Raw genomic sequence first — 20894 nt, forward strand, 5'->3', positions numbered from 1 at the left:
ACTGTCTGATTGTTTCATCAGTGTGTGAGCTCTGAAACAAACGGCTGAGCATTTGTGCTCACCACTAGGACGCACTATAGTGCAGCAGATGTTTTTACACTACAGTACACCAGGATGAGGACAGTTTAAGGACACAAGTATCTCCAGGTTGTTTCACCTCAAAATCGGAAGACAAATATAGCATAAAGTAAATAAAAGCTGTTTTAGGGCTGTTGCATTATAACATTGTGAGTGGGAAAGATGCTTGCTTGTCCTGATCTCAGTACAGTAAAGCCAAGGGTTTTTTTCCTGTAAATGTGCTGTGCTAAAATTGTGTAATTGTTGCTGAACAAAATGTTATAATTGAAGACAATATTAAATATATAAATAGCTAAAAATAATGTTTTTAAAAATAGGTTGAATTCTTTGACTTGGGTTTAAAAACTGTGAATGTTTAGTGGTATTTAATATATTTGAGATAACATTATAGTTTTTTTTAATCAATATTTTGAATTAGTTTTGTTGTCATTTTTATTGGGGAATATATTTGCATTCTGAACGACATCCCTGTTACATAACAACAAAGAAAAGATTCATCTGTAACAGACAATGTTGGACGTCTGAACTCTTCAACCCTGATGATACAAGGAGAATATGTATTTTCAAGTTTATACTTTCCAGTTTAGGTTAAAAATTTTATAATAAATTACAAATGAGAAAAAAGGCTACAATTTGTGACCCTGGAGCACAAAACCAGTCTTAAGTCTCTGGGGTATAATTGTAGCAATAGCAAAAATAACATAGTATGGGTCAAAATTATTTTTCTTTTATACCAAGAATCATTAGGATATTAAGTAAAGATCATGTTCCATGGAGATGTTTTGTATATGTCATACTGTAAATATATTAAAACCTAATTTTGGATTAGTAATATGCATTGCCAAGAATTCATTTAGACACCTTTGAAGGCAATTTTATCAATATTATGATTTTTTTGCACTCTCGGATTCCAGATTTTCAAATAGTTGTATCTCATCAATATTGTCACATCCAACCTAACCATAAATCAATGGAAAGATTATTTATCCATCTTTCCGATGATGTATAAATCTCAGTTTCAGAAAAAAACTGACCCTTATGACTGGTTTTGTGGTCCAGGTACACACAAACACACATATATATATATATATATATATATATATAAAGTATTTGAATTCATATATTGAGTTGTGGTCATAATTTTGATCAAGAAAAGTAAAATGTGTTAATTGTCCAACAAATCTCATTCCCTCATAAGAGTAGTATTGAGTTTTTCCACAATATGTACATATTTACAACACACAAAATACTTTTTACATATCATACAGTATAATATTAAATGAAGGTCCTTTAAATATAAACATTGGATATTCTGTTGCCAAAATATTGCACGAATATTTCCGGATGTCCTCTGTAGAACTGTCCGAGCAGACGGCGCTTCTCTTTCAGAGACAGCTTCGAGTTCTCGTGAATAGTTTGCAGTAAGGTCCACAGCTCCTCTCTGGTGGTCTTCTGAACCGTTTCCAGGTAATCTTTTCCAGTCAGACGACGACAGTACATTGTTCCTAAGAGAGGATCAGCCGTTATTAGCAGTTTACTAAATTGCCTCACAAACATCTCCTATGAAAAGATTGCAATGATGCTTTAAAATAAGCATTGAATTTACAAGGAAAGCTATTTCTACAACATCTGTTAATCTCAGTTATTGTCATTACATTATTAAAATCAAAAGTTGTATCTGTTATTATTATTTAACAGACCTGAAAAATATTTTTCACTTCACGGGATGAAAGAATATTGAAATGTAAATGTTCTCATATGTTTGTAGTTATACCTGTGATGAGATCAGGATCCGTTCCTTTGATGACACTGAGCAGTTTATCACTTACAAGTTTGTGCAGGGTGACGGGAATCTGGGGGAAAAGAACAATGACCCAAATGATTGACGTATGTCTCATTTAAAACACCAACAACTAAAAAACAAGGACTATTGCTTTCATTACTAATATAACAAAAAATTGGGGTCATTAAGATTACGTTTTTTTCTTTCTTTTCTTTTAAAGTCTCTTCTAGTGCTGCATTTATTTGATCAAAATATTATTAATATTACATATTATTCAATGTAAATTAAGTGTTTTAAAATGTTTTTTTTTATGTTTTAAAATGAAATTTATTTCTGTGATCAAAGCTGAATTCTCAGCATCATTACTCTAGTCTTCAGTGTCACATGATCTTCAGAAATCATTCTGATATTACAGTTGAAAACCGTTTTTACTGCTCAATGTTTGTCGAATCCATGATACTTTTTTTCAGGAATCTTGGATGAATCGAAAGTTCAAAAGAAGAGCATTTCTTACAGACCTGTAGTGTATATTGTAGAGTGTATGTCTGGTTGTTAACAGCACTGTCACACACACACACACACACACACACACACACTGTGCAGGTAGTTCCTGAGTGTTAGTAGAGGCCAGTCTGAGCCGCTGACTCACTTTGAAGAGGTCGTGGTGGTTGTCCGTCATGAAAAGAACCAGAAGATCCACCTTGCCCTTGGCTAGTTTAGTCCCATACACAATAGCATTAGAGAACGCCCTCTTCACTGCCATTCTGTTCTCTATCTACAGAACCCAACAAACAAACAGCTTGTCAAGTTTCTGTAGGGATGAAGGAATGGTATTTATGTAGGTGTAATAAATGATTAGCAGGCGAAAGCAGAAAAGAGGCTGTTGTTTAATTCAGTGCCTTTCACAAGCATGGCAACTGTAAAGCTCACTTTAGTTTCTGTTTTTGACAATGGCACTTTTGTGTGACAGAAACACTGTCGTACTGTGCACTGATCTGAAGTTCCACATCAATTCCAGTGTATCATTTTTTCCAGATTTTTTTTAACGATTTCCAAATTGTGATGCTCTTTCAGAAACTAAATCACAGTGCTCTTATTTATTCATCAACCACATCAACACTCCATTACATGTTTTGCAAGTACATCAGCATAAAAACACACACTCAAACCGTATTATTGAGATTACTGGCACCTCTTTGTGTAGTTTGATCTCCTGAGGGCTGGCGGCGAGGGCCATAAAGCGCAGTAACCTGCGGAGCTCCTCTCTACTGCGTGAATCCTGCAGCTTCAGACAGAGCTGAAGAGACTCCAGAGCCTGCTCCTGCTTCCCGTTCACTGCACACACGCAGAGAAATACAACAACGGGATTTGTGACAAAGTCGTACATTGCTAGGGTGTTATGGTCTCTACTGTTCTGCTATTAGTTTTCAGCAACTAGATTTGATCTTGTAGCACAAACATTTCGAAAAGAACCCTCTTTACATTTGTTTAGAACTACTTTGGACTGTTTTCACGAGTTAATAGTGCTTGATCTGTGCATATTTCTCTCCTGATTCAGATGAGACAACTTCTTCACTGCAGAAAGCAATATTAGGAATAAAGAAATAGTTTTTGGCCAGAGGCCTGATTTGTTCCTTACAAACACTCAGCTTTTCATGTTAACTGATGGACTGGAGTGGTGTGGATTATTGTGATGTTTTTATCAGCTGTTTGGACTTTCATTCTGACGGCACCCATTCACTGCAAAGCATCCACTGCTAAGAGAGTGATGTAATGCTAAATTTCTCCAAATCTGATCTGATGAAGAAACTCTTCTACATCTTGGATGGCCTCAGAGTGAATTTCATTTTGGATTTAACTATTTTTAAATCCTATTCGATTGGGTCAAAAAGCATTCTTACGTTTAACTACTTGCATTTAATATAAATTTAAACTACAATATATTTGATTTGCATGTCAGTAAAAAAAAAACACTTTAGTAAAGTATATTATTTCCAATTATAAAATACATTATTATTTACTTCATTTTCTCAAGGACCACTAACAAGCCAAATTTAATTTCATATAAATGTCAGGTCAAGCCAGCATATAGTGGACTGATCTCTCACCAAGCAGCTCGGAGACACCTGAGTGGATGTCAAAGATGTAGTTGCTGAGCAGTGGTGGGTGGTGCGACCGGCCGTAGTGCTGAGCGAGGGCCCCGTAGAGGAGCTGCTTGTACTGGGACGTCTCCTCCGCACACCTGGCCAGTCCTCGGCTCACCACCACCACCAGCTGATCAGGAAGAAACTCCAGACAGTCCACAGCCGCCGACAACCAGCTGTCTGCTCTGTTCACCAGATAAAACGGGAAAGAGACACTGCATCAATTAAAAGCACAGCCATCTAAAAACACAACACATTAAAGGCAAGGACAAAATAAATAAATGAAAAGATATAAGATAACGGAGAGATTATCTTAGAAGTGTGTGTTAGAGGAAAAAAGGGAGTTTCTTGAAAATGAGCGGGAGAAAACCACATGCCTCATGGTTTGGGTTTAAACAGAACTGTTACATAATGACCAGCTGACCAGGACGCATTTCGCGGGAAAATGCATACATACGCCATTCGCCCATGCGTGCCACATCAAAGCAGCTCCAGTTGTGAACATTGGAAAATATTAATACCTATAAAAAAAATTGTCAAATTTCTGAAACTGTATAATGATCTGCAGAATTTTATACGTAATATTTTCTGTATTTCTGTTTTATTGATGTATTTATTTATTTATTGCCTTCCTATATTATTTCTGTGTCCATAATGTCACCCAACGCTGCATTTAATTGTTGAAGTTAATTGTTTATACTTGCAATAATAAATCAATAATAAAAAAAGAAGAGAAAAGAAAAGAAGCTCCAGCTGTGAATAAAGTGCAGCTGAAAGTTCGTTGTCACAACGAGCAAGAAAAAAAATTACCACGAAACATTTAAAAGACAATCCTCTGTTTGTTTAATCATTAGTAAAAAAAAACAAACAAACACAGAACTGATTTTTATTTGTCCATCTGCTCTGATTATGTCCTGAATTCATGCGTGCACTGGTGCGTCAAACCATACAGTATATGGAAAAGGATTTTTTTTTAAAAACACTTTTTGCAACTCTCTCTATATATATTTCTCTTGCATGAAATGTACAAGTCTAGTTTTGTCATTTATTGCAGCCCTAAAACACCCCAGAATAAAAAGGAGAGGAGTTAAACAATAGAGTTGGAGCATGATGTAAATAATCAGCATACTGAGCCTCGCTGAAGGCCTTGAGGATCTCACGGTCCAGGTAGCTGCTGGTGTAGAGGAGGTCTGGGTCACTGTCCATGCTGTGGAGGGACGGGCGAGGGCTCTCTTGGCCCTCCAGCAGGCTCTCCAGAAGCGGAAGCTCAATCAGCTGTAAGAGTCTTAGTACCGTCTGCTGCCGCCATATTTCATCCATCACTGACACAGACATGAAACACATCAGATTTAATACTTACAAAAATCCAATAGATTTTGGCAATCTTTTTTAGTAATAAATAATAATTTTGTCAAACAGTCAAAAACATATTTCAGATTGTTTTTCATGACATTAGACAGAGCATGCATTTATTTCCAAAGAAAACATACACTCTTGCGATAACCCCAGATTCATCATCTGTGGTGTGATGGTTGTGCTCATGTTCAGATTTCCCAAAACATCCTCCAGAGATTTATCTGTTTTGACAGGTGAGTTGTTTGAATACACAGAATCTTCTTTCCTGAAGAAAATAATCAGACAATAGTATATCACATGTCTGAAACCAGTCGAACAAGCATTCTGGAACACTTCAGTACAGGGACCAATTCTCACTATTACCCGTAATTAGTTGTACTAGCATGCATATTATTAAAATATTGGCACATATTCTGGATGACCATATTCTACATCCCTAATCCTACTTAACACCTAAATTTAACAATTGCCTTATTAACTATTAATAAACAGCAAATTAGGAGTTTAGTGAGGCAAAAGTCAAGGTTAATGGCTTGTTAATAGTGAGAATTGGTCCTTAAAATAAAGTGTGACCATGCATTCTTGTAGGAATCACCACATAAGGCCCTTTAGTCCATGATTTACTGTGATGCTGAGGTATTTCAAAGTACAAAATCTCAAAGGAAAAACAATTCAGAGAAAATACCAAGCAATCTGTAAGATCTCTATAAAACTTAAGATAAAAGTAAATGATTAGCTAGTTTTGAAAGGTTTTACCAACACATATATCTTAGTATAGTAGGTGACCTACTGGAAATGGAAACACAATGAACTATTCTCCATGTTTACCGCACATTTTGATATTTGTGACACTTAAATTGCTTAAACATCTTTTTAAAAGATTTGTTCTCCCTAAAATGAACATTCCGTAAAAATGTGGACGTTCTTCAGTGTGACAGAAATTATTTTTTTAATCAAATTAAGTGGCAGTGAATAGGAATTATGATTTCAAACTTCAAAAGGGATGCAAAAGTACTGTAAAAGCATCATAAAAATAGTCAATATGATTTGTGCATGTGCACTATAATCAAGTGTTCAATCTCAAGAATCAAGTTAATCAAGTTCTGAACTAAAACTTTTTGACTTTATACATATAAGTTCATGAGAAAAGTAGTGATGCACAATCGTTTCGAGTCAAATCTTTTCAGTCATCAAGAATTCAAATGATCCAGTTCATAAAACCAGTCTGAATGATCCGTTCACAAATCTGATTCGGTGGCAGAAGTTAGGACGATTATCAGTGAATAACAACTTTGAATTTTGGACTGTACTTAAATTTGAAAAATATCTTTAAAAAAACACTTGGAATAGTATATGGACCACAAATTTTTGCCTCCTTTTAGAATCTTGAAAGCTTCATTCCATGTTCACTGTGGTTGCATGGAAAAGAGCAGCCAGCACAGTCTTAAAAATTTCTACTTTTGGGTTTCACAGATGAAATAAAGTCCTAGAGGTCTGAAATGACATTTGTTCCTTTCAGGCCAGTCTTTTAGAGAAAACGTTAGGAAAGGGTCTACAACCCTCCAAGTTATACAGTATACAGTTTCACTGAGTGAAGGTGATGTGATGTGGGAAACAGTGTTGAGAGATAACTACCTTTTGAAGGGCGGACTATACGTGTTCCTCTGTATGCTGAGAGACTCGTATGTACTCTCAATGGTCTCTGAGCTTGATGCGCTTGGGGTTTGCCTATTTAGAAACCTGTACAGACTACAGCTGCTGTCCTCAAACTTGGCTTGCCTCTTTTCTTTCCCAAACACCTTAGTGTCCACCGCCTCAAAGACTCTGGCCTCCATGAGGGCCTGGCAGAGGCGGACCGCTTTGGAACGAGGCACCTCGGCATCTCTGCAGAACTTGCTCTGAATGATGTGAGCCAGAACCACGTCCACGGCCTCGGAGCCCAGAAAGCAGTCATGGTAGATTTTCAGATTGTGGCGTCTCCTCTTCACCTCCACCTGCGTCTGAAGGTTGTTGATGATGTTCGTCCAAATGTACGTGGCTCGGAATGGCTTTCCAGCCATCCCTGTCTCTGTTGAGAGATGGACTGGATGAGAAACGCCAGAATAATGATCTCAGCATCCATTCATGTGTTTCTGATTTCCCACACATTCAATAAATCTAAAGCTTTTGACTGAAAGGAGATGCATTTAATATGTTTAGTCAGGCTTTAAAAACTGTGGAATAAAATTACACACAGACTTTGGCACTGTCCCTTTTTAATACTGGAATAAGTCTACAAAAAGAAGCATCTTCAGGTTTTGAAACTGGACCCAAAGGATTCAGCTTACCCATATTTAATTTCAGCTCTTTATCATTATAATAAACTTGACCGTTGTAGAACATGAAGTTTCCCATGTTTTACCCTCACTGGTGTAACACTGGACTAAAGAAAGCTTTTACAGATCCTACTTCCAAAACAAAGAGCGTCGCTGCCAAAATCAATACCTCATAAGCCTTATAAATGACACCGGGGGAGGATGATCTTTTCTCAAGTGTTTCCTGCTGAATTTTATGTGCAGCCCTGAGGTAATGATGAAGGTCTAAATGACCCGTCAGGGATCTGGATATTTACTATGGGTGGCTATCACCCTTTGCCTAGTCTTCAATGAATGCTCTGCATCAAGTGGACAACAGCTGACTGTGGTATAAAAAATTCTCACTATCGGTTTTAGAGTTTTCCTGGGCAGTCTGGGATGCAGCGAACAACAGATTAATTCTAGTTTTGTGAATTCAGTCATTGTTTGCCCTTCTGAAAAAAAAGTACATTTTAGCTACAGTAGGGCTGGATCAGAATATTCGATTATTCGAATATTCATTCGGTGGGTTGGCATTCGAATATCCTCTTTTACTTTTTTTTTCTCGAACACCTGGCATACCCCGTGAAACGGTTCTCATTCGCCCATCAATATGAATCGCCCATGAATGAACGTCATGATTCAGTTAATCTGGAAGAGAAGACAAAAATGCCGAAGACCAAAGCTGTGTGGGAGCATTTTTTATGTCCAAGATACTAGAAAAGGTAGTATCCTCACAATTATATTCCTACTTAGAGAAAAGTGGTATCTGTGAGGATCAGGAATTAGACCGTATCATAGTACTGAGACTGCTCTCCTTAGAGTTACGAATGACCTGCTCTTATCATCTGATCGTGGTTGTATCTCTCTATTAGTGCTATTGGATCACTGCGTTCGACACTATTGACCACCACATTCTTTTGCATAGATTAGAAATCTTTGTTGTCATTAATGGAAGTGCATTAGCATGGTTTAAATTGTACTTATATGACCGCCATCAATTCAGTGCAGTGAATGAAGAGGTATCATACCGATCACAAGTGCAGTATGGAGTACCTCACGGCTCAGTACTAGGGCCGTTACTCTTCATGCTTTACACGTTACCCTTGGGAGATATCATGTTAGCTTTCACTGTTATGCTGATGATACTCAGCTCTATATTTCTTCGTGGCCCGGCAAAACATACCAATTTGAAAAACTACTGGAATGCATAGTTTAAATAAAAAAACTCGATGACGAGTAATTTCTTACTGCTAAATTCTGAAAAAACAGAGGTGTTAATTACATGATCTAAAAACTCTGTATGTAATAACCTAGAATGCTGCCTAAGACTTGATGGCTGCTCTGTCAATTCTTAGTCATCAGTTTGGAACCTAGGTGTGCTATTTAATAGCAATCTTTGTTTAGAAAGCAATTTTTTTTACATAAAGCCTGTCTATAAGGGATGCGACAAAGTGACCACTGAAAATCATTTGAAATTTGTGTCAGTACGTCATAGAGGGCATAATAGGTTCTACTGTATTTTGTCGCAGCACGGCATCCGATGTAGACATGATGTTAGAGAGAAGAATATGTTCAGCCCCCTCCCTCCGAAGCTTCTAATATTCGGTGTTGATTACTACCGAAGCTTCAAAGCTCAAAAAAATGGTCCAGCCCTAATTTAAGCATATTTTTAAAAACATTGCTTATTGCGGAAATAAACTAGAATATAATTTAATTTGCAGTTAAATGAAAATGTATTAAATGTTTATTAAATTAGTTTAACATAAGCTTTTTTGAGGCACTTAAGTCTTCATATGTACTTTCATTATTATAGTTGAAATATGGTTAAAGTGAACTGCCGAATGTACTGACAAGCATTTATGATCAACTAAAATATGCGTTACTGTCATATCTATTGAAGCTTGTATGTTATGTTTTTAAATATATTTGTAATTATAATGATGAAGCTCAAATTTAGCGAATTTAAAATATTGACTAAACGTAATATCAAATAGCACAGTATACTTCAAGAAATATCAATTACTTTCTAATTACATGTGCTTTAGTATGTTAGTTGTCACATCAGATTGACTATCTTTTGCTTTAAATTGCTTTAAAATGTTTAATTTGACATTATTACAAAGCACTTTTTAAAAGTGTACTTAAGTGTATCAATAAGTTATAAAAGTGTACTTTCTTAAGTATCCTTAAGTAAGTATCATAATATTTCATTAACATTATATTATCTATACGTAGTTTGGTCTGCAAGTACAGTTCTTTTGCAGAAGGGTGAGTATCAACTGTTTTCTTACATAACAAGCAAATGAGCAAATCTGGAAACTAAAAAAACAAATTCAATTTCTCTCCAACTGGCTAGATTTGACTAAACTCATCAGATTCATCCCTCCATCTGATAAACTCGTTGATAGCAAATCTTCCTTGTTATGTTCACATCATGTAGGCTTTGGTTCATTTGCATGCTGCAGGTCGAACAACTGTATAAGTACTTGACGTGATTTTGGTGTTAATAATTTGAAATCATATATTGCTTATAAAAGCAACTAAACCTTACAAACAAATATGATGCTGGTATTACAGGTATAGAATGATACCATGGTATTTAGTTTAAATAAAATGTTTTATTCGAGTTGGCTTGTAACACAATGAGTTAGTTTGGATGAATAATACCACATTTAGTACCAAATTAGAATCCAGTATCTGCAGAACATCCATTAGAGGAGTCACCATGGTATTTGTCCCCATGGACAGCAAGCATCTGATGGGATTCACTCCTCTCCTGATGGCCAGCACACACTGATGTGTTTGCCAAACACTCAGATAAATAACCCCAGAGGGAGAGCATCTCATGATGATGACACATCTAGACTATAACTATCATTATATGACAAAGAAACACGTTGAAAAGAAATGAGCACAAAATCTACTCACTTAGATTCTTACTGTACTGTATAAGAAAGAACTCATTAGTTTGTCGAGCATAGAGAAGTCAAACGCTTTTACCCTCTGGCTACTGTAAATCCAAAACTGCGAAACCTCTTTAAATGAATGCCAAAATTCACTTAAGTATTTAGACTGTATCATACTTACATGAGTTTACCAATTAAAGAACACAAAGCAAAGACAAAACCATATAATTTCAGCCATAAAAATACAACATGCATATTTAAATGTTATTTTAGATATTTAGCACTTACACTAAAGTTAAAAACGAAACAGCCTGTTTACAGCATTCAAACTGCAAATGTCCACAATAATTAAATCAAATACATTTAAAACAGCCAGTCGGTAGACGCAGGAACCTACCTGGAGGTCTGTGCATGTAGTTCAGGTTAAAGCCGGATGTCTCGATGCTGTAGGATTACTGATGTAAAGCATCTCTCTTTAGTCTTGCGCTGTATGTATCTGATGTTCACACTTACAGTCGCGCGCTCTGAACTCATCTGTGCACGAACCCCGCGCGCTCTCGCAGCTTCACCGTGACGTCACGAGGGCAGTCGACAGCTCATTAGTAATAAAAAGTTATTAAATTGTTTGGTTTTGGAGATATGTTTTTGAAGGCAGTTAAAACATTGTATAGTGGGTGTAATAGTTCAGTCAAACTTGCTCATGGTTCCTCACAAAGATTTGAAATTCATCGTGGCATTAGGCAAGGATACCCTCTCTCTCCTTTTTTATTGTTGTAAGTCACTCAGGTTTTAGCATCGTATAGCCTATAAAAAGAAATCTATTTAATGGTGTCACAGCTTTCAGGTATACAATTTAAACTTAGCCTGTTTGCTGATGACACTGCAGTGCTTTTGAAAAACGAATTCGAATATATTGAGGAATTCACTGGTGTTTCGGGCCTTAAATGAATTTAGATGAATCTGTATTATTTCTCCTCAAATATAGCTCCTCTTCAGAAATAGAGAATATTCCAGTTAAACATAAATTAACATATTTAGGTATAATAATTTGTATACATGAAAAACAAAGGAGTAAATGATTTGAACCAATTATTAAAAAAAACTATAAAAACATTTAATATGTGGTTAATGAGGGGCATTTCAATATTTGGGAGGGTATTATTGTCAAAGGCGGAAGGTATATCTACATCATTATCGTTAGATGTGCCTCCCAAGATTATTAAAAATCTAGATCTGATTCTTTATAACTTTTTTTGGAGAAAAAAAAACACATTATTTAAAAAAGGAAGTCATTTGTAATCCTAAAGAGCAAGAGGAACTGAAGCTCTTGGATTATAATACTCTCAAACACATTTTTAAATTAAATGGTTGATTTATGAAGAATAGAGAACGTCCTTGGAATGTATTTCCTAATTATATATTCAATACTCTTTGACGCATAGACTTTTTGTTGAAATATAATTTTTCTTTTGACAGAATGAATGTTAAATTGGTTTTCAATGGAAATGGGTGTATAAGCACTTTTTTTTACCCCACAACTATTTGATATGGAATAACAAGGACATATTATTTGAAAACAAACCTTTATTCTATCATACTTGGTTCAAGGAAGGTATTCTTCTAGTAAAGAGGGTATACTTTATACCATGGGAATTTCTTCAGAAATTCCAAAACCAAGAGAATTTGCTATTGTTTTGACGCAATTCCAAAAAGTGTGATGTTACTTTTTTTTGTGAGGTATTTTCATTGGAAATACTGATGTTTTAAAACAACAGTGTAGCAATATGATTATAAGGAATGCTCTTTATTCTGTGTCCTTACCTGTAGCAAGATATTTTGGTTTTCTTTATTTGGTAATATCTCTTGGGTTGAAGCATTGAAACTGCCAAATACACTGTGTATCAAATAATAAAACTAAGGAATTGTCTTACACAATACTTCATAGAATTTATCCCGCAAAGCATGTTTTGGAAAGATTTAAGCTTAATATTCCATATACCTGTGAATTGTTGTCAAGAAAAATTAACTATTTAGCATTTTTTAGATTATTTTTGGAAGGATTTGGAATTAACGGAAAAATTTAGTGCATGATAGAAATTTGTATATTTGATGTACTTTTTTATACAGAAAACAAAAACAACAAACAACATATTATACAAAATTACATATACATAAGAAAATTGCACATTTGCACATATGAAAATTTTGCACATTTTATAAATGACTTCAAATTGTAAATCTCTTAAAAAAAAAGCACTGAAAACGTAATACTGAAATCATTGAAATGTATGAAATTTTCTTCTTTTTTTCTCTCTTTGGGAGCTAATGTTAATTTGATCATGTGAATATGTAATAACTCATGTTCTTATGTCATTACATTAATGCCACAATTATTATTTTTTTACTTGAGAAAAAGAAGTGTACTTCTAATCTTATATATATATTTTAAACTGTACTCGCAGACAATATCATATTAATGAAATAAAAACACTTAAGTGTACTAAAAGACACTTGTATTACTTTCTTAACACTTTTAAAAAGAACATTGTCAATTAATAGTCAAATTAAAAGTTTTACTGTACATTTAAATATTTTAAAAAGTTGATATACTATTTTAAATAGCCTATACAAATTGCATCAAATTCATCAATTCATATTTTTTTCACCAGGGAATAATCAATACTGTCACAAAGAATAAATAAATAAATAAATAAATAAAGACATTTTTAAACAAAATGACAGCTTTGATGAGACTCCACATTTGTTTATTATGATTAACAGCCTGACCCAGAACACTTTTAAAAATGTATTGGTTAAATAAATAATCATCAACTAGTCTGCAAGTATAATGTTGATGCTTATCAAAATTTAAAAAATGAAAACTTTATTTGTTACAGCTCTCACACCATGGTTTGTGGTTTTTAATGACATTCAGTTCTTAGAAAGCTTTACTTGAAACACTGAAATGCACTCCCAAAGGCTTTCAAGTTCAAAGAATTGAGTCTGACCAGGATTTAAAGTACTTTGAAATATTAACAGACTGTGGCTTCTAAAGGTTGAGAAAGCTGTAATTTGATATGCAAACATCATATTTAATGCATCACTGCATAGAGTGGCCTCTGCGTACTAAGAAACCAACATGTAAACTCTTTTAAGCCGTTCTTGATCGCGTGCATTTGCATGTCCTACTTCACCCGCCATGTAAATCATTGCCCATGACATCCCCATAAAAACTTCAGATGGATGTTATGATCTTTAAGGGACATCTTATCTTTCTTAACTTTGATTGGAATAATGCGAGCTGAATCCAGCAGGGAAGAGAATTTGTTACAACAGTTTGAGAACTGTAAGGCTGTTGAGCATGCAACTGACAAAGTTCATAAAGGTGAGATTTTTCAGACGAAGAGATTTTGAAGTATTAAAATCATCATCAATGACAGAGATCTAAACCAGAGTTTAGTCCTGACCATCAAAGGAAGAGTCAGTTTGGACCGTACTATTAGTGTGTAAGTGTCAGTGTTGAGATAACAGCTAAACAGTGTAAAGAAAGCAGTTAGATGGGGGAGGAATGGGACTTATCTAGAAAGCCGCCTTCTAATGATGCTTTGTCAGAGCTTCCAGGCCAAAGGATTGTAAAACAGAATTTGCCTCTCAATGCTAGCCTTCACACTCTTCAGGGGGTCTCATTCACTCCTTTTTCCCAAGTCATTAGCTCTTTTACTGTCCCCCTCGGCCACAGAGCACTTTTGCATTCCAATACACACAAACACTGATTCAAACAGTGTGTGCCAGCAAACATCCGCAATCTTAGATATAGACAAGGCTTCAGATACTACAGAAAGCTATATGGTGGATGCACTTGTGTAAGAAGAAGGTTGGAAAAATGCGTTTACTTACCCAGTCAGAACAAAAGAATATGAACAATTTCCAGAGCTGACTTCATGCAAAATGTATTCAATTAAAACACGCTCTTCTTAAAAGTTACGCTCCCAACCACTAAATACACACGTGTGTCATCAGAACTGGTTCTGCTACTTCTGCATCCTCGTCATGAGCGCTGATGTTGTTGTGTGTGTCTGTGTCACAGGTTAAAACATTTTCTCTATGCTCTGAATCAACACATTCCTACAGCTCAGGGTTAAATCATGCTGCAGGAGAACCTGTGGACAAGGTCACTGTACCTGGTTATTGTTCCGGTTTTCTTATCAAGGACCCAGAGCCGCCTTCCCTGTGTAGTGTGCTTTATCACTGGGGCTTTATGGAAACACATGGGGTTTGATAAGCTATGGCACGTTAAAGAGATAATTAATGATGTTTCGTTGTCATGTTTATTGGTCTGGTCATATTTCACACATCACTGCACAGGTATGGAATGTCTTCAGGAATGTCTGAATCTCTTTTAACAAATAAGATGACATGTTTTGATATGACAAATATGATATGACTGGTAGTTTTTGGACAAATAAGCTCCTCCCACAATTCCCACTTTTAATATTATCTAATGATAAACTTAAAAAATACATTTTAACATCTGTACTAATTGAATCATACTTACATATAATTACAGTGGCATTATTGCTACTGTAAAACGATTTAACATGCAGGCAGATAGAAAGGTATGGTTGCACTTTATTTTAAGGTGTCCTTGTTACACCCGTTACATATACTATAATAATAACAATTAATTATGCATAATTACTTGCAAGTAACCCAAAGCCAACTACTAATCCTAACCCTAACCATATAGTAAGTACATGTAGTCGATTAATATTACTCAGTACTTAAATGTTTAATTGCACTATAACAAGGACACCTTAAAATAAAGTGTAACCCAAGATATACAAACAGAAAAATAGACAGACAGATGCCATAGACTGATAGATGGATGGATGGATAGACTTTTATAAGGCTTCTAAATACTGACTTGGTAAAATGTAATCTTCTTATACCAAAGCGAGTTAGGCTCTTGTAGTTCCTGTCTGTTGTACTGAGTATCTCAGGATGGATGGTTAGTGGGTGGATTGTATCAAATGCCCATCAATTGTCCCCATAAACGAATTCCAGAACACCGACCGGTGTGAAAGAGTCCTCTCAGCTCTGCTCCCACTCAACCCCAGCAGCACGTTCCTGTCCATTTTCATGTGTCTCAGCTGTAGGGCAGACGTTTGGGACTGGACAAACATCCGGTTCTCCTAGCAATATGCAGCCTGGAATCTACTGACGCCCCTCACTAGATTACATTGTACAGTGGCTTCCTTCATGACGGGCCATTTGTAGACATTGGCGTCTTTGTTTTCAGCCACAGAGATGTTCGATTTTGCGGCATTGTGTCTTGCAACAATCATATTTTATTCAACAGTCCACTGACCAGCCGTATTGAAGTCTCACAGTCTCTGAATAGTTTTTCCATGAGACAACTAGAGAACAGCAAGGGCACCCGTATGAAAAAGAAGTGTAATTAATTGTACACTTCAAATCTTAAAAAGCATATAAAAAAAACTGTACTTGAAGATGATATTATATTATTATAATACAATATAAATATTATAATATTATTGGGGCAGTCGTGGCCTAATGGTTAGAGAGTCGGACTTGTAAGTAACTCAAAGGTCTGCTGTGTGTGTACAGTTGGATGTTGTGTGTACAGTTGGATGGGTTAAATGTAGAGCACAAATTCTGAGTATGGGACAACATACTTGGCCACTCGTCACGTCACTTCATTTGAAGTAAATGGCACGTAAAGAGAAACACTTTCACGAATGTTTCTTAAACATAAGGACACTTTTAAAAAGTGCACTCTAATGTCAAAATAAAAGTACATTTAAAATAGTTGTTTTAATAATCTTTCATGCTTTAATAAAACAATTACATTTCTGTTTGAATACATTTCATACAAGTTTAAATAGAAATTACATTACAGTATTATTAGTTTACGCTTATTAGTACGTTTGGCAGTATATTTCAGGACAGGACATTTCAAGGACAATAAAGGTAATTATGAAATTACATTACAAAATTGGATAAGTTTAGATAATTGCATTTTATATACATTTAAACTATAAGACATTTTTAATTGTGAATAACATGCAAGCAATCAATAAAATTAATAACTTTCAATAACATTAAATTCAGTTCACACTTAAGTATATAACAAAGTATATTATTTGCTCAAATTTCCTTTTTTTCACAAGAGCATGATAAATTGTTTAGAGATTTTCATTGTATTCCTGTAGAGCACATGCATGGAACATATATATTTGATAGAATTATTTTAATAATAATTTTGGCCTTAAAGCTTCATTTCATTTGAGTTTATTTTGAATTGAATGGTAGTTTGTTGACTAGAAATAATCATGCCCTTTTGTAATGAAGCAAAAAGACAAAAAAAAAAAAAAGTTAGCAATATTTCTTAACATATTCCACTTGGTTTGGCATATTGTTTTTTAATGATGCATCAGATATTATGTGATATTCTTGATTTGGTTGCTCTAAATTCTCAGACCACACAGACAATGTACTACACAGTTGATCTGGTTAAGTTGTGTAAAGACAGGCTAAAGATTAACCAGCCTCTCCTAGTGGAGCTATGTGAGTATGCTGAGTGATAAATCACTGCTCACATCTTAGAAATCTGCAGCATCATAGAATATGACTTCCTGTTTGAGGCTGATGTGGCAGAAACACTTTCACTGCTACTGCCAGAGAGTCCTCCTATTTTAATCAACACAACTGCTTGATACATTTGATAATTTGATGTAGCCAAGTACTATCATTTTCAAATGTTTTTCTTATTATGGTTCCCTGTTATCTAACATACACCGTCAGACTTTGTTTTGCCTACGTCAAGTACCCCTGTGACGGGGTTTCACTAATAGCAGGGAACTGATAGCAGTGCACTGATAACAGGGAAATCTGAAGTTGACTCAAACATTCAGACAAAACACAATGCTCAGTGGCAATAAAAGCACACACGTTCACTTAAAGGGATAGTTCATAACAAAATAAACATGCTGTCATCATTTACTCACCCTCATGTAATTTTCAAACCTGCAAGACTGCTGCAGAACACACAAAAAAGATATTTTTAAGAATGTTGGTTACCAAACAGATTTGATAACCATTGTATGGACAAAAACACTATTTAGATATTTTACAAAATAGCCTATTATATTTTATGTTCCACAGGATAAAGAAAGTCATTCAGATTTGAAACAACATGAAGGTGTGTGAATGATTTTAGACTATCATATTAATTCATATGACCTAAAGATAAAGTGCTAGATGTTGAGATTTTAGTTATTTAAGCTGCAATCAGTAAGTGTTGCCTCTTTGTCGCCATCTCTGTTTGAAACCTGCATTTGCAGTTATTTGCGTAATTATTTTCTTTGCGTGGTGTGCATTGGCACGGGTTCTCCGCGAGGACAAATCTAATGTTTTGAGGAGCGTGTGTGGCTGTCAGTCAACACACCAGTGTAAAGTATGTCTTGAAAAATGTATTCTGAACAAGTAACACGTCTGCCAGTTTTGTTCTGACCAACTGAAAAAAAAAAAAAGTTTTAGGCCTTTAATAAATCTTGCTACCAATGGTGATTAAATCTAAACATCAAAAAGTTAGCTCAGATCACGTCAAAAGGTGCAGATTATCATAGTTATACTTTGCTCTCAAATTGTTCCTGTTAACAACATCAACATTCAACTTCTCTAATTGTCATATTCGATTGTCATCAAAAGAAATTCTTCTTTTAACCTCAAAAAGCAATTTCATTCCTTAGGACTTGTTTTAAAATGACAAGTTTAATTATTTCAGCATAGCCTATATTTCATGAAAAAGCATGTAGCTACAATGATATGACTGTGTCAATAACTTTATCCCCTTTAATTGTGAAATGGTAATAAAAGTAAGAAATGAAATATGCGTGTTATCAGTGCCAGGTTTTGGAGGTGTTATTTCCACGCTAATAAACTATTTCTGTGGTACATACTGATTTGTGTGTGTGTGTGTGTGTGTGAAAGTGAGGGGAGGAGCTTTTAGACTTAATTGGACATGTGGAACAATGGCGAATTCTCTCTTTAATATATAGCCGTTATTTTAGTTAAATACAGTTCTTAATGCAACATAAGTTACCATTCACTATTTCTTACATTTAAACTCGTTTAAAAATAATTTAAGAAGTAAAATTTTTACATTTAATTGTTGCGAAAAGACCGATGTGATTCGTTTCGGTGATTGACATCGAATCCGTTTGCTTTGCTTAAAATAAAATGATTTACAGCAAAGAAACAGTTTTATAGTTTTATGTCCTGGTCCCAGGAGCTAGCTTACACAAAAACTGAAAAAAAAAAAAATACATTTTGGGGTTGAAATAAAATAACCTATGATTTTTAGGCTACGTTTACAAAGCAATGGTGTAGTCAAAAACAGAATTTTTTTGCGTTTACACATATCTGCGAAAATGCCCAAAAACGCTGTATGATGTATGCGAGGCCAGTAGCTGGCGCTGTTACCTTGTTAGTAAACAGTACCTGTAGGGAAGAGATGATTATATGATGTACAGTATTGTTCAAAATAATAGCAGTACAATGTGACTAACCAGAATAATCCAGGTTTTTAGTATATTTGTTATTGCTACGTGTTACCAGTAACAAGTTACCAGTAGGTGCAGTAGATTCTCAGAAAACAAACAAGACCCAGCATTCATGATATGAACGCTCGTAAGGCTGTGCAACTGGGCAATTAGTTGAAAGGGGTGAGAAGTGGGTGAAAGGGGTGTTGAAAGTGTGGCATTCGATCACTGAGGTCATCAATTTTGTGAAAAAATAACAGGTATGAATCAGGTGGCCCCAATTTAAGGATGAAGCCACTTGTTGAACATGCATTTGAAAGCCTGAGGAAAATGGGTCGTTCAAGACATTGTTCAGAAGAAGAGCGTAATTTAATCAAAAAGTTGATTGGAGAGGGGAAAACCTATAAAGAGGTGTAAAAAATGATAGGCTCTTCAGCTAAAATGATCTCAAATGCCTTAAAATGGAGAGCAAAACCAGAGAGACGTGAAAAAAAATGCAAGACAACCATCAAAATGGATCGAAGAATAACCAGAATGGCAAAGGCTCAGCTAATGATCAGCTCCAGTATGATCAAAGACAGTCTGGAGTACTGTGACAGTTAGAAGACGTCTGTGTGGAGATCATTTCTATTTACAAGAACCCCCCGCAAAATCCCTCTGTTAAAAAAAAGGCATGTGCAGAAGAGGTTACAATTTGCCAAAGAACACATCAACTGGCCTAAAGAGAAATGGAGGAACATTTTGTGGACCGATGAGAGTAAAACTGTTCTTTTTGGGTCCAAGGGCCACAGACAGTTTGTGAGACGACCCCCAAACTCTGATTTCAAGCCCCAGTACACAGTGAAGACAGTGAAGCATGGTGGTGCAAGCATCATGATATGGGCACGTTTCTCCTACTATGGTGTTGGGCCTATTTATTGCATACCAGGGATCATGGATCAGTTTACATATGTCAAAATACTTGAAGAGGTCATGTTGCCTTATGCTGAAGAGGACATGCCCTTGAAATGTTTTTTCAACAAAACAATGACCCCAAACACACTAGTAAACGAGCAAAGTCTTGGTTCCAAACCAACAAAATTAATGTTACAGAGTGGCCAGCCCAATCCCAAGACCTTAATCCAATCGGGAACTTGTGGGGTGATATCAAAAATGCTGTTTCTGAAGCAAAACTAAGAAATGTAAATGAATTGTGGAATGTTGTTAAAGAATCATGGAGTGGAATAACAGCTGAGAGGTGCCACAAGTTGGTTGACTCCATGCCACACAGATGTGAAGCAGTTTAAAAAAACGGTGGTCATACAACTAAATAGTGATTCACAGGATTGCTAAATCCTAGAAACAAAAACGTTTGTGCAAAATAGTTTTGAGTTTGTACAGTCAACGGCAGACACTGCTATTTTTTTGAACACACCCTTTTCAATTAATTGCCCAATTGTACAGCCTTACGAGCGTTCATATCATAAATGCTGGGTCTTGTTTGTTTTCTGAGAATCTACTGCACCTACTGGTTACTTGTTTGCCACCTAGCAGTAACAAATATACTAAAAACCGGGATTATTCTGGTTAGTCACATTGTACTGCTATTATTTTGAACAATACTGTATATGATGCGTCTCCGCTGTTGGTTGTAAAGTAAATCCACACTTTGCTGAAGAAGCGTCAGCAAACTCTTGAGAAGCAGCAACAGTACCATATCCTTCGCCATTGTTGTGTATGTTTGTTCG

At 35.5% G+C, this 20894-nt stretch overlaps 1 protein-coding gene across 3 annotated transcripts; it reads right to left on the reverse strand.

Moving 5' to 3' along the window:
* Positions 1 to 1243: 1243 nt before the first annotated feature.
* depdc7a (DEP domain containing 7, paralog a) lies at positions 1244 to 14825 on the reverse strand. Of its 3 annotated transcripts, none has more exons than XM_059564605.1 (9): positions 14785 to 14825; positions 6997 to 7429; positions 5496 to 5626; positions 5135 to 5327; positions 3970 to 4190; positions 3054 to 3196; positions 2511 to 2636; positions 1853 to 1931; positions 1244 to 1583 (listed from the first exon to the last, which is right to left on the reverse strand). In XM_059564605.1, exons 2-9 carry the CDS (start codon positions 7419 to 7421, stop codon positions 1369 to 1371), a joined length of 1533 nt encoding a protein of 510 aa, XP_059420588.1. In that variant the 5' UTR covers positions 7422 to 7429; positions 14785 to 14825; the 3' UTR covers positions 1244 to 1368. The 3 variants fall into 3 exon arrangements, with proteins under 3 accessions (XP_059420588.1, XP_059420587.1, XP_059420586.1); XM_059564604.1 differs by lacking the exon at positions 14785 to 14825 and adding an exon at positions 14501 to 14661; XM_059564603.1 differs by lacking the exon at positions 14785 to 14825 and adding an exon at positions 11001 to 11147.
* Positions 14826 to 20894: the final 6069 nt, after the last annotated feature.

Source organism: Carassius carassius, chromosome 13 (genome assembly GCF_963082965.1).
Source record: "Carassius carassius chromosome 13, fCarCar2.1, whole genome shotgun sequence".
NCBI lineage: Eukaryota > Metazoa > Chordata > Actinopteri > Cypriniformes > Cyprinidae > Carassius > Carassius carassius.